General features: G+C 48.6%; 1 protein-coding gene across 1 annotated transcript in view; it reads left to right on the plus strand.

The window, feature by feature from the left end:
- epha3 (eph receptor A3) overlaps nt 1-10,745 on the plus strand; it is a gene marked incomplete at both ends in the record, with an annotated part of 80,144 nt that extends 69,399 nt beyond the window's left edge. The window contains 4 exons of the mRNA XM_080536822.1: nt 856-1,005; nt 1,395-1,588; nt 6,186-6,341; nt 10,640-10,745. Of these exons, the coding sequence (XP_080392948.1) occupies nt 856-1,005; nt 1,395-1,588; nt 6,186-6,341; nt 10,640-10,745 (606 nt within the window). The remainder of the gene's footprint in view (nt 1-855; nt 1,006-1,394; nt 1,589-6,185; nt 6,342-10,639) is intronic.
- Between the last annotated feature and the right edge of the window lie 1,240 nt (nt 10,746-11,985).

Raw genomic sequence — 11,985 nt, forward strand, 5'->3', positions numbered from 1 at the left:
CAGGCGGAACACAGACCTACAGCATCTCCCCAGGAGGAACACAGCCCTACAGGCTCTCCCCAGGGGGAACACAGCCCTACAGGGCCCCTCTCTCCCCAGGGGGAACACAGCCCTACAGGGCCCCTCTCTCCCCAGGGGGAACACAGCCCTACAGGCTCTCCCCAGGGGGAACACAGCCCTACAGGGCCCCTCTCTCCCGAGGGGGAACACAGCCCTACAGGGCCCCTCTCTGCCCAGGGGGAACACTGGGCCAGGAACAAATGGAACATTTGTAATGACTGAACCTGCAGGAGCACTGAACCTAAGCACCCTTTTTGTATGTCCAAATCAGGTCAATTATAACCTCATTCCAACTCTGACGTGATGTCAGTTACAGCTACAGTGCCTTCGGAAAGTATTCAGATCTCTTCACTTTTTCCACATTTTGTTATGCAAATCAGAGACCCTATAAACTATTTGTTATAAATAACAAAAATATTAATTCCAAACTTACATGAACTATGAACTATTATCCTTGCATTAAAATGGACTCAATTCAACTTATTGAATGATTTGTTAATGGCAGTTTTGCATTTGAGCAAAGAGTGTCATAACAAAGGGTCTGAATAGTTACAATATGTACAATTTCTGTATTTAAATTTTAAGAAGTGTACTGATATTTCAAACGTGTTCAAATGTGTGTCTATAACACAACAAAATGTGGAAAAAGTGACGGGGTCTGAACATTTTCCAAAGGTAGTTATTGCTTTTTAAGTTATAGCTGTTTGACCACTGCCAACATTCACTGACTGGCATCGTAGTGTTCCATCTGTCGTGTTGTTGAGAGATGATGTTTGTGTCTTGTCTGTCTCCCAGGGAGGTAAGATCCCCATCAGGTGGACCGCTCCAGAGGCCATCGCCTACAGGAAGTTCACCTCCGCCAGCGACGCTTGGAGCTATGGCATCGTTCTCTGGGAAGTGATGTCATACGGAGAGCGGCCTTACTGGGAGATGTCCAATCAAGATGTGAGTAGACTGCCCATCGCCATGGATACATCATGAATGTCCTGCTGGGAGGGGAAGCGAAGCGTAGAGTGGCCAGGTGGCGGACAGAGCTTGTTGCTGGCGGCCTGACGGGCCTGATCCAGAAATCTAGAACAGACTCCTTAGTGGGCCTAGGGCACGAACAAACCAGAGCGAGGACTTCTATTCTCAGCAGGTATCTCTGTTCTGAGCTTTTTGACACAGTCAGCATGTTTTCCCGGAGTGGAGATGTACGGTACCATAAATCCAAGGAAACATGAACAGATACAGATAGAATGAGCATAGAGTAGAGGAGGAAGACTCGTGTTGTTTTGTTTGTAGGAGTTAGGATTAGAAGTCGCTCTAACCCGCTTAACTGTCCCCCCACGCAGGTGATCAAAGCGGTAGATGAAGGCTATCGTCTGCCCCCGCCCATGGACTGCCCCGCAGCCCTCTACCAGCTGATGTTGGACTGCTGGCAGAAGGAGAGGAACAACAGGCCCAAGTTTGAACAGATCGTCAGCATCCTGGATAAACTGATCCGCAATCCTGGGAGTCTCAAGATCACAGCCAACACCACATCCAGGTACTCGACACTCAACTCCCAACAAGATCCTAACCCCAACCCTCCATTATTATTATTAATTACATTTTCCCCCTTTTTTTTTAATCGAACGCTAGCCCCTAACCATGGGCAATAGTCTTCGAGCGTCAGGCAAAGTGATGTCACTGTTGCGACCGGAGCTCCTCTCCCACGCACCTGGCTACTAACCACCTGGCGCTAGGCGACACCGGACGCACCCGATCCCCCCACGCGCCTCCCACGGCATTATGGGTCGCCATGGGTCGCATCACATCCTCCTCATTAGTGACCAGCATTACACTGGGACAGTAACAACAGGAAACGATATCTTCTGTCCAGGGACTCGTTTGTCCATCTCTCCCTCGGTTTCTCTCTGTTTGTCACGCAACCACATTCTGTCTGCCACACACTCTTTCTGCTTGCAGCTGCCTCTGGTAATGACAGAGGTGTATAGTATAGTAGGCGTATAGGGGGACCTGAGGTCTGATCACTGGCCTATAAGAGAGTGCAGTACTAGCTAGAGATTGTCTTCTCTGGCCCATGGAGGAGATGAGTACTAACTGGTGATTGTCTTCTCTGGCCTATAGGGGAGAGGAGTACTACAATAGCTAGGCATTGTCTTCTCTGGACTATAGTTGGAGATTGTCTTCCCTGGCTTATAGGGGACCGTAGTACTAGCTGGAGATTGTCTTCTCCCTGAAGCCAAAATGTAATGTGTTTGTTGTTGGAACCAGTTGGTAGTGACACAGGCCACACACAGCGTTCATCAACAACCCCTGTGTGCTCCATGTGTGCACAGGATGCTGCACAGCACCCGTCCACAGCGGGCCCACTCCCCTCTAACCTCTATTACCTTCGAATTCACCAAACATCCCCCCCCCCCCCGATCCCCCTGACCACATTCTCCCTCATGCACCTCAAAGCTTCAAAACTGCTCCCTTTCTCCTTCTCTTCCTTCTGTCCTTCATTATGTTCTTCAACCTCTCCTGTTATCCCTTCTTCTCTCTTCATCCTGTTATTCCTCCCTTTGTTTTGGAGCCCCAAGGGGTCTTGTGACCGTGCCGTAGCCCGCGTAGGGTGGTCGAGGTAGGCAGAGAGGGGGGCAGGTGGTGGGGCTCTAACAGACTGCACTGGTATTATGGAGACGTCGGGAGCTCATAACATTGACTAATGATTTCTTAAGAAAGTGAAAATGGGTCCCTGGGAGTTTGCATGTAATTTTCCTGATTGGCTTTTAACACTGGGCGAGTGTGGGCATGGGAGCGTGAGGTGATTTATGTTGTGTGTAGTGTAGTGTGTGTGTGTGTGTGTGTGTGTATCAGTGTGTATCTGTGTGTGTGTGTGTGTGTGTGTGTGTGTGTGTGTGTGAGCGTGTGCGCGTGATCATGTGTGTGTGGTGCCGTAGCACAGCAGGAGCAGCTGCACTCAACCTCACACACCTCATCTGTCTTCGGGCTACCCTCGCTAATGGAGCCCCCACCCCCCGCAGGCCCAGGCCCAGACCAAAGCCTGGAGCCGGAGTTCACTGTCTGTTGGGCCTTAGGAGGGGTGGGCCTGGGTGTTTGATTTTGCTATCTGTAGGTAAAGGAGAATGTCCTGGGTCTGCAGTACAATGTAGGCCAAGGTCAGCCTGGGGGAGAGGCTGCAGTCGAGACTGCTGTCTATGGGCCTGAGGGGGTAGATAGGTGGGCCTGGGTCTCTGATCTACGGGCTCAGGAATAGAGGGAATAGAGGAGAAGGGAAGAGTGGAGAGTAGAGAGGGCGGGTGGAGGAGGATCAGGGAGAGTGGAGAGGGGGAGAAGACACAGGGAAAGGGGGGAGAGGAAGGGGAGGAAAGGGGAAAGGCAGATGGGCGGATGGAGGGAGGGGTGGGTACACCCTGGGAGCCATCCCAGTCCCCCTCACAGCGAGAGGTGCATTCCACTCCATGACCGAGCTGCCCAGATGTCTCTCCAAACTCTCCTTTGCACCCTCCTCTCCCCCTTCCTCCTCTCCTCCTCTATCCTCTCCCCCTCTTCCCTGCTCCCCCTCTCCCCAGAGAGCCCTAAAAACATGATACTACACAGCAATGGTTATTCAGAGGTCACTTTGACATGGAAAAAAGAAAGAAAGAATGATAGAGAGCGAGAGGAGGAGGGAAAGAAAGACAGGGACCTTCACATTTTCTCTCCTCTTTGTTTGTTTGTCTGCTTTATTCTTCATGGGGAGAATTCTCTGGTTTCTGAATTCTTCTGGTTGTAGAATGGGCTGCATTCCCTGTGCACAAGAGTGTACGATATCAACTCTCCTGACACCAAACATGCCCGTTCTCTCTCATCACGCGTTCTCTCGCATTGCTCTTTCTCTCTTTTCCTTCGTTCTCTCCCTCGCTGTCTCTCACTCCACCTCACAACTTCACCAGTGCAGCTATAAATAAGGCAACAAACGAAACAGAGAGAGAGAGAGAGGGAGGGAGGGACAAGGTCATCCACAGTTTACCTCTATACTGAGAGGGTTCAGTGAGAGCTACAGAGAGAAGTTTCCAGATCAATAGTCCTGGTACACAGCTGAACGATGTAGCCTGAGCTCTGTCTGTGTCGACAGCCGAGAGGCACCTCGCACACAACACTCTTTCTCTTCTCTTTCCTCTCCATACTCCATCCCTTCCCTCTCTCTCTTTCTTTCGCCCATCCTCCCTCCCTTCCCTCTCTCCTTACACAAACACTCGGCTCTCCAGGGGGTCCTGAGGGCCCCGAGCAGGCTTCAGTTCTCTGGCAGCCCCTCTGATCGTCAGGAAAAGACTCAATCACAGCAACAACACCAACTACTCTCACAGGACCTGATGTCCTCCCCTCACTCCCCCCCCCTCCATGTTGATGTCTCTCCTGTTTCTCGATTTTCTTCTGTCCCACACTTTCCCTTTACTTGCTCATACAATGAAGCACTGTTTTGTTTACTTTCTGTTTTTCAAACGTTTTATGGTAAATGGTAAATGGACTGCACTTACCTAGTGCCTCTCATTCACCATTCACACACACATTTACACACCACTGGCGACAAGCTACCATGTAAGGCACCGGCCCGCTCATTGGGAGCAATTTGGGGTTCAGTGTCTTGCCCAAGGACACCTCGACACAGATCTGGTCTCACCCTGCTGTAAGCCTTACCTGACCCATAGGAGTAGGAAATAATTTTACCCCCCACTCAGACGGCACCGATACAGCCACCCTCCTCATCCAATACCGCCCCAAACCTCTCCACCACCCACACTCCACCTGGGGTTGGACTTCCTGGTATTATAATGTGTTTGTTTACACAACTATAAATAGTGGTCTCTATGGGAGTACTGATCTGGTTTCCTGTGCTGTACTGGGCTCTGTAGGCCTTTATTCCCCTGTGTGTGAAGCAGGTGCCAGAGACTCTCGTCCTATGGTTTCCTTTCTGACTCTGAGAGCAACACACACACACACACACACACACACACACACACTCCCATTATTTTTTACTGCAGGAGGAGGACTGGGGGGGGGGGACCTGATCTAACCTGAACTGACCTGGGTTGACCTGGCCTAAGATCAGGTCTGTGCCTGGAGTGAAAGAGGAAGTGGTGGAGGGATATGGGCTCAGGTGGTGGAGGGATATGGGCTCAGGTGGTGGTTCGGCCTAACCTCCTCACAACAGAACAGTGCCTCCATGTACTGTACAGGATTTCATCCTGGATTATTCATAACAACACAGATTTGATTTGTTTGGATTGTATTCAATTGAAACTGTCAAATCTAATAAATGTCTAGTATTGCTGCAATTTTGTAATGTTTGGATTGTAGAAAAAGAATGCAATTATGTTGTCATAATGATATTATTGTTGAATATTTCAAATGCACAACGTAGATATTGATTCTTTCCAATGTTGTTTTTTATTTTTATTTTTTTTCCTGAACATGGAACAAACCCTGTTCCATATAGCATATGAAGGTTTGAACTATAGTATATTAAATTAATTTTATAGAAACAGTGCAAACAGGAATGGTGGGAAATCATCAGAAATGTCTGTGTTAAAGTAAACGTTCATGTGTGTGTTGGCTTTCACTGGGGAGTGCTTTCCATAACAGAGCAACAGCAAGGGTTTGTGGGTAGACTCCCCTCTCCACAGGTATTTCCTTATGAAGGCCCCAGTGTGTGTGTGTGTGTGTGTGTGTGTGTGTGTGTGTGTGTGTGTGTGTGTGTGTGTGTGTGTGTGTGTGTGTGTGTGTGTGTGTTGTGGTGTGTCGGAGGCATAGAGAGGTATCAGGTTGTGAGGCCCTTTGTGTTCTCTCTCTGCAGCATGTGATTTTATGAGCTTGTTTCCTCAATAATAACATCTTCTACCCCTGATGCGTTCCACATCTGACCACTCACTGGAGGGCTTGTATTGTGTTTCTTGTTTTCACCCCGGAGGTATTGACATCGTCAATGTTCGGCTAACCGTCCATATCGTTTCTCTCACCCCCTTCTTCTCTCTCGCTCTCTCTCTCTGTCTTTCCCTCGCCCATCCTCACTCCGTCTTTCTCTCCCCCCTCATACCCCCTCACCACCCCCTCCCCCCCTCTCTCTCTCTATCTCCCCCTCCTCTCCTCTCCAGGCCAGCGAACCTCCTCCTGGACAGGAGCAGTGCGGAGGTGCCCTCGTTGGACACCATGGGGGACTGGCTGGACAACGTGAGGACACTGCCCTGCAAGGAGGCCTTCTCTGGGGTCAGCTACAGCTCCTGTGACACCCTGGCCAAGACCTCCGCAGAGTAAGACAGCATCTGCTCTACCACTGCGCTAATGGCTTCTGCTCATTATTTACACAAATCGCGTCCACATGAGGAAACCATGATCCACTATTTGGCTTCATTATTTTTGGCTTGGACTTCGCAGAGTTGCAAAGCAGATCGACTACATTATCTGTAAAACATCTTAATTGACTTTGGTTCCAACCAGTGACAGAGAACATGTTTTCTTTGAATATTGCTATAATGTAATGCTGATGAGAAGAGGAAATACCCTACTGCTTCGCCTTGTTATTTCCTGTAAGTCTTATGGCGGTGACTGTAGCAGCAGGGAATGTGAGTCGCATTAAGCTGTTCATGTCAGAAGTGTTTACAGGGCCTGGATACTGCGGCCAAGCCCTAACAGTGATTTAAAGAGCCGAGGCTGAGGCTCTTACAGGAACACTACTCCTTCCCTGAGAAAGTCTCTTATGCCACTTTAGGCCAGATTTAATACCAGACGCCCAGAGCCCAACATGTTTACAAATGTGCCTCCATTACTTTAGAGACACCGCTGTGGGTCTAATCTCTTAAACGTGGCTCACGGAGTTTGATTGTAATCGATAATGACAGACCTTTAGCCATGCTCACTATTACAGACACACACAGAGAGAGAGAGAGAGAGAGAGAGAGAGAGAGAGAGAGAGAGAGAGAGAGAGAGAGAGAGAGAGAGAGAGAGAGAGAGAGAGAGAGAGAGACATCAGAGACATCAGAGGAATAAGACCCTGGTTCCTGACAGGATTGACAGGCTGATAACAGGTTTAGAGCGGTGGATCTGGCAGAATCTCTGGTTTAAAATGATGCTGCCAACCTCTAATAATAAACCTCCATCTTGGCTCTGGGACGATGGTGGAGCGTCATGGGAAATGCAGGGTATTGGCCTGCCATTGGACCATTTTTCTCTTTCCTTTACTCTCTTTCTTTTGCTCTCTCTCTCTCTATGTCCCCCTCTCCCTCTCCCGCTCCCTCTCCCTCCCCTTCTTTTCTCTCTCTCTCTCCTCTCTCTCTATCCCTCTTTCTCTGTCTACCCCCTCTCCCCCTCTTTCTCTCTCCTTCCCTCTCTTTCTTTCTCTGCCCTCTGGAGGCCCGCTGTTATGTTAATTGACAAGGTATTTGACAGTGTAAATAATTGGACAGTTATAATTATTGTGATCAAAGCGGAGGTCTGGGAGCAGTGGTCTGGTCTCTGGTCCCCTGGACAACGCAGCCAAACAAAAGGCCCCGCCGTCATTAAGACGACTTTTGTTCTGATGTCAATATAAATAATGAAATGCAAATAGGCTATCAAATTCCCGCCGTTACTCACGGCCCAGATGTAATTGCTTGGGAGCCAGATTTGTCCACTAGCACATCACCTTATAAGGACAGTAGACTTTCTCTCAGTCTGTCGTTCCTGTATATTGTACATGTCTACCAGTCCACATTCTTACCTCAAGGTAGTGTATTTTCTCACACCATTTAATCCATGACTACTTTTAATCAATGAAAGCATTCCATTAAAAAAAAGGCATGTTGTATTGCCAACTCAGTAGATTTCGACATACAGCATTGATTGAATATATCACAGATAAACTGTATGCTCACGTTTTTCTCTAACAAGATCATTCCGTCTAGCATCTATGAACTCCCTCTCAGGGATCAGAAATTGGATCACAGTTGTGTTTAATCCAGTAAAGGCGAGGGCCTTGACACACCAGGGCCAGCTCTGATAGGTTCTCCCTGTGTGGGATTCAATATTACTCCATTGATTAGTACTGACTTAATCCTGTCCTTGATATTCAGCACAGGACTATACACATTTTGACCTCTGAGTGCCAGACAACTTAAATCAATCTAGAAACTTTCTACTGCAGTGGACTCATCTGCTGAGTGGCATTTAGAGCTAAGAGCCACTTGGAGAGGCTGAACTGTACAATACACAATACAGTATTTAGGCGTCACTGTTTAGGCATCTCCTTCACTCTCACATTCCTGCTCCTGAAGTGTCTCCCTCTCTCTCTCTCTCTCTCTCTCTCTCTCTCTCTCTCTCTCTCTCTCTCTCTCTCTCTCTCTCTCTTTCTATCTCTCTCTCTCTCTCTTTTGTTGATGGGAACCGTGATGAGTCAGCTCTCACCGCAGAATGACACACCGCAGCAGGAATGAAGTCCCTGTTCCCTAGTACATGTTCCATCTGCACACTCATCATTTGATGTTTATCCTTTCTCACTGTTATTTATGAATTATTATGAATTATTCACACTGAACAGACTTCCGTTCCCGTTACCTCATCATTTGTGTTTTTATATTGTATATAAGTGTGTCTATATTTGTATCATGTATCTGTTTTATTTTTGTGTTTTGTTTTTCATAATGATTTTGAGGAAGATTTTTGTGAGTTGTAACACTGTGTACCGTTAAAGCCTTTTCTGAGAGAGAGAGAGAGAGAGAGAGAGAGAGAGAGAGAGAGAGAGAGAGAGAGAGAGAGAGAGAGAGACAGTAGACTGTGACCATTCTGAAGGCCTGACCATAGAGATCCATTACTCATGTCTCTGGGCCTGACTCTGTCCATAGAATCTGCCTGACAGAGGTCCACCATGTCACAGCCGCTACATGTCCGGATTGGGAGCCCTCCATGGGGATCACCACCCTCTAACACCCCCCCCCCCCTCCCCCCTCGAGGAACTGGATGGTGGGTGGAGGACTAGGTAGAGTAGGTAGAAGCTGCCTCTTACCACTGATACAGGCTCTGATCTGTTTGCATACCCCTGATAGTTATGATTAGAATTTAGAATTAGGGGGAGTGTGATCTGATCCTGGATCTGTGGTTATGGGTAACTTCTATCTCATGCCAGTACAGGCAGTGTGTGCTGGCTGCCCTTCGAAACTAAACCCCCCCCCCTTGCTTGCTTTTGAATAATAATAATAATAATAATAATAATAATAACGATCATAGTGATACACATAACTTAATAACTCTATGAAACATTGTATATTGTGCACAGAAGGTCTTACAGAAAAGCCCACTAAAGCTGCAGCTGAAGCTATATGTTGACGGATCGTGTCTGAGCTATGCTGTTTCTAACCCTGTAGGTCTGCTTTTACTAATCTGCTTCCATAACATGAGACTACAACAGGAGCAAGGCTGTGGAGGTGTTGTCATGTCGTTACCAGCGGATCACACCTATACTACACTACTTTGGGTTTCTTTATGTTTTGTGTTTAACCGTGGCTGTGATCTGAAGTTGTAATACACTGTATGTGGTTCACTCTAACTGTAGAGCATATAGCATGTGCGGTATGTCTATGTGTGTGTGTGTGTGTGTGTGTGTGTGTGTCTTCCAGGAGAGGCTGGTGGAGGTAGAAATCGGAGGACGGCTCATTGTTACGCATGGACGTGTGCTTGATACGATTCCTCACTCCGTTCCATGGATTACATTGAGCCCGTCCTCCGATTTCGACCTCCACCAGCCCCCCCTGGTGTCTACAGTCTGTGGAGAGAACAGAGAACTCTGACGGAGAACTCTGAGCGAACCAATGTCACATGATGCATAGAACTAATGACTGCAACTCAATCTCTCAGAACAGTTTCTATTTTGTCAGTTTCTGTATTTGTCTGTGCCAGTGCTGCTCCCCTCGGAAACACACACACGCACACACACACACACACACACACACACACACACACACACACACACACACACACACATACACACACACACCACACACACCAACCACTTCATGGTCAGCAAAGACAGCAAAAGTGTCCACTCAAGTCACATAAGGCATAAACCACTTTCCATTCCAACATTTTCATTCCAATTCTGGGTTCCCATTGTTTCCCAGTGACAGAGCCATAATGGGAGCTGTCATAGTGGCCTCATGTCAGCACATAGACAAGACTGGGAAGTGGGCGACTCACCTCTCAGTTGACTGCAGAGCTATGGCAGCCCATCGGCCTGTTGGGAAACACGAACCTCTGCGCTTGACAGCCAGGGGAGAAGGGGAGGAGCAGCACTGAGGGCATGTCATTAATGTCACAGGGTGTCACATACTCAGCTAGTAACACAGTCCCAATCTCCACTTCTCCTCTCTCTCTCTCTCTCTCTCTCTCTCTCTCTCTCTCTCTCTCTCTCTCTCTCTCTCTCTCTCTCTCTCTCTCTCTCTCTCTCTTCTCTCTCTCTCTCCCTCCCCCTCCTCTCTCTCCCTCCCTCTCTCTCTCTCTCTCTCTCTCTCTCTCTCCCTCCCTGCCTCCCTTCCTCCCCCTCCCCGCCTCCCTTCCTCCCCCTCCCCCTCTCTCTCTACAGGGACCTAAAGAAGGTTGGTGTGACTATCGTAGGCCCTCAGAAGAAGATAGTGAGCAGCATCAAAGCACTTGAGACCCACACCAAGAACGGCCCCGTTCCTGTCTAAAAGCCCACCAGAGACAGCCCCCCCCCCCCTCCCCCCGAGACACGCTGTCAGGCTGTGGCTGCTCTCTCTGGCTCACAGGGACTCACAATCCAACTAGAGGAGGATGGAGAACATGACGAAGATAATAGGTGCAGAGGGAGGGCCACTGGGCCTGGCTGGAGAGAGATTATGATGATGATGATGATGATGGTGATGATGATGATGATGACGATGATGATGATGATGATGACATGTCTGGACAGACAGGAGGTTCTGCAGCAGTGTGACCCAGATGGACTGACTCACCGTCCAACTCTCCACACCAACGCTGAGATGCCTTACTGAGACGCAGAAGATTGGAGAGGTAGACAGATATGAACTGGGGCCTGGGGTATACAGGGGCTGGGATTGGAGAAACCTCTGACTTGGGTCAGTAGCAGAGCTCCTGTCATTGGCTGAGCTGGTCAGCAGGGCCCCATGCGACCCAACGGGGAAGGGGTTTGTTGCGTCCTTATCCAATCACGATCTCCTCCTCCTAGTGGACCTGACTGGCAGTTCTTCACTCTGCGTGGGGAGTGGTTAAATGCCTTGAGTAGAACATGGCAGAAAGCAGCAGCTCGTCCTGATCTGGAGATGTATACATGAACTCTGAGCAGCAAGATGAGTGTCCTACACCTCTCTGTCCTATAAGAGAGAGGAGCCAACCACTGGACTATAACAAGCCATTGACCCTGTAGCCATAGGCTAACGTTTGCATACAGTAAATGTGATACATAAAGCAATAATAATAATCAGTTATCATTTTCTTCTCCAAACCGAAGCCATGAATCTCTGACAGGTGTAGCTCGGTGCGAGGCATCGGTCACTCTGCTCTGATGGTGCAAAGACCCTATCAGATATCACACAGTTAGAACCATCACTGCATACCCACCATCTGTCTGATATCTCAGGATGTATATATGTTCTCCTTTCAATCTGAAACACAAGAGGAAGCAGAGGTCGAGGTAGAGTGAGAAGTCCTGCAGAGGTCGAGGTAGAATGAGAAGTCCTGCAGAGGGAGAAAGGGAGGTCTCGAGAGGAAATGGGAGAGGAAGGAATGGCTGTAGAGAGAGAGAGAGAGAAAGAGACAGAGAGAGAGAGAGAGCGAGAGAAGGAGAAAGAGCGAAAGAGAGCCGACGAGAGAGGGTAAAGAGGCGGTACCATGCAACCGACTACTTCCGACGCCGTTGTCCGGTCCTGAGTGCTAAATTGTCCATGAAAC

This window comes from Nansenia antarctica (assembly GCF_963989245.1).
Source record: "Nansenia antarctica genome assembly, chromosome: 7".
Taxonomy (NCBI): Eukaryota; Metazoa; Chordata; class Actinopteri; order Argentiniformes; family Microstomatidae; genus Nansenia; species Nansenia antarctica.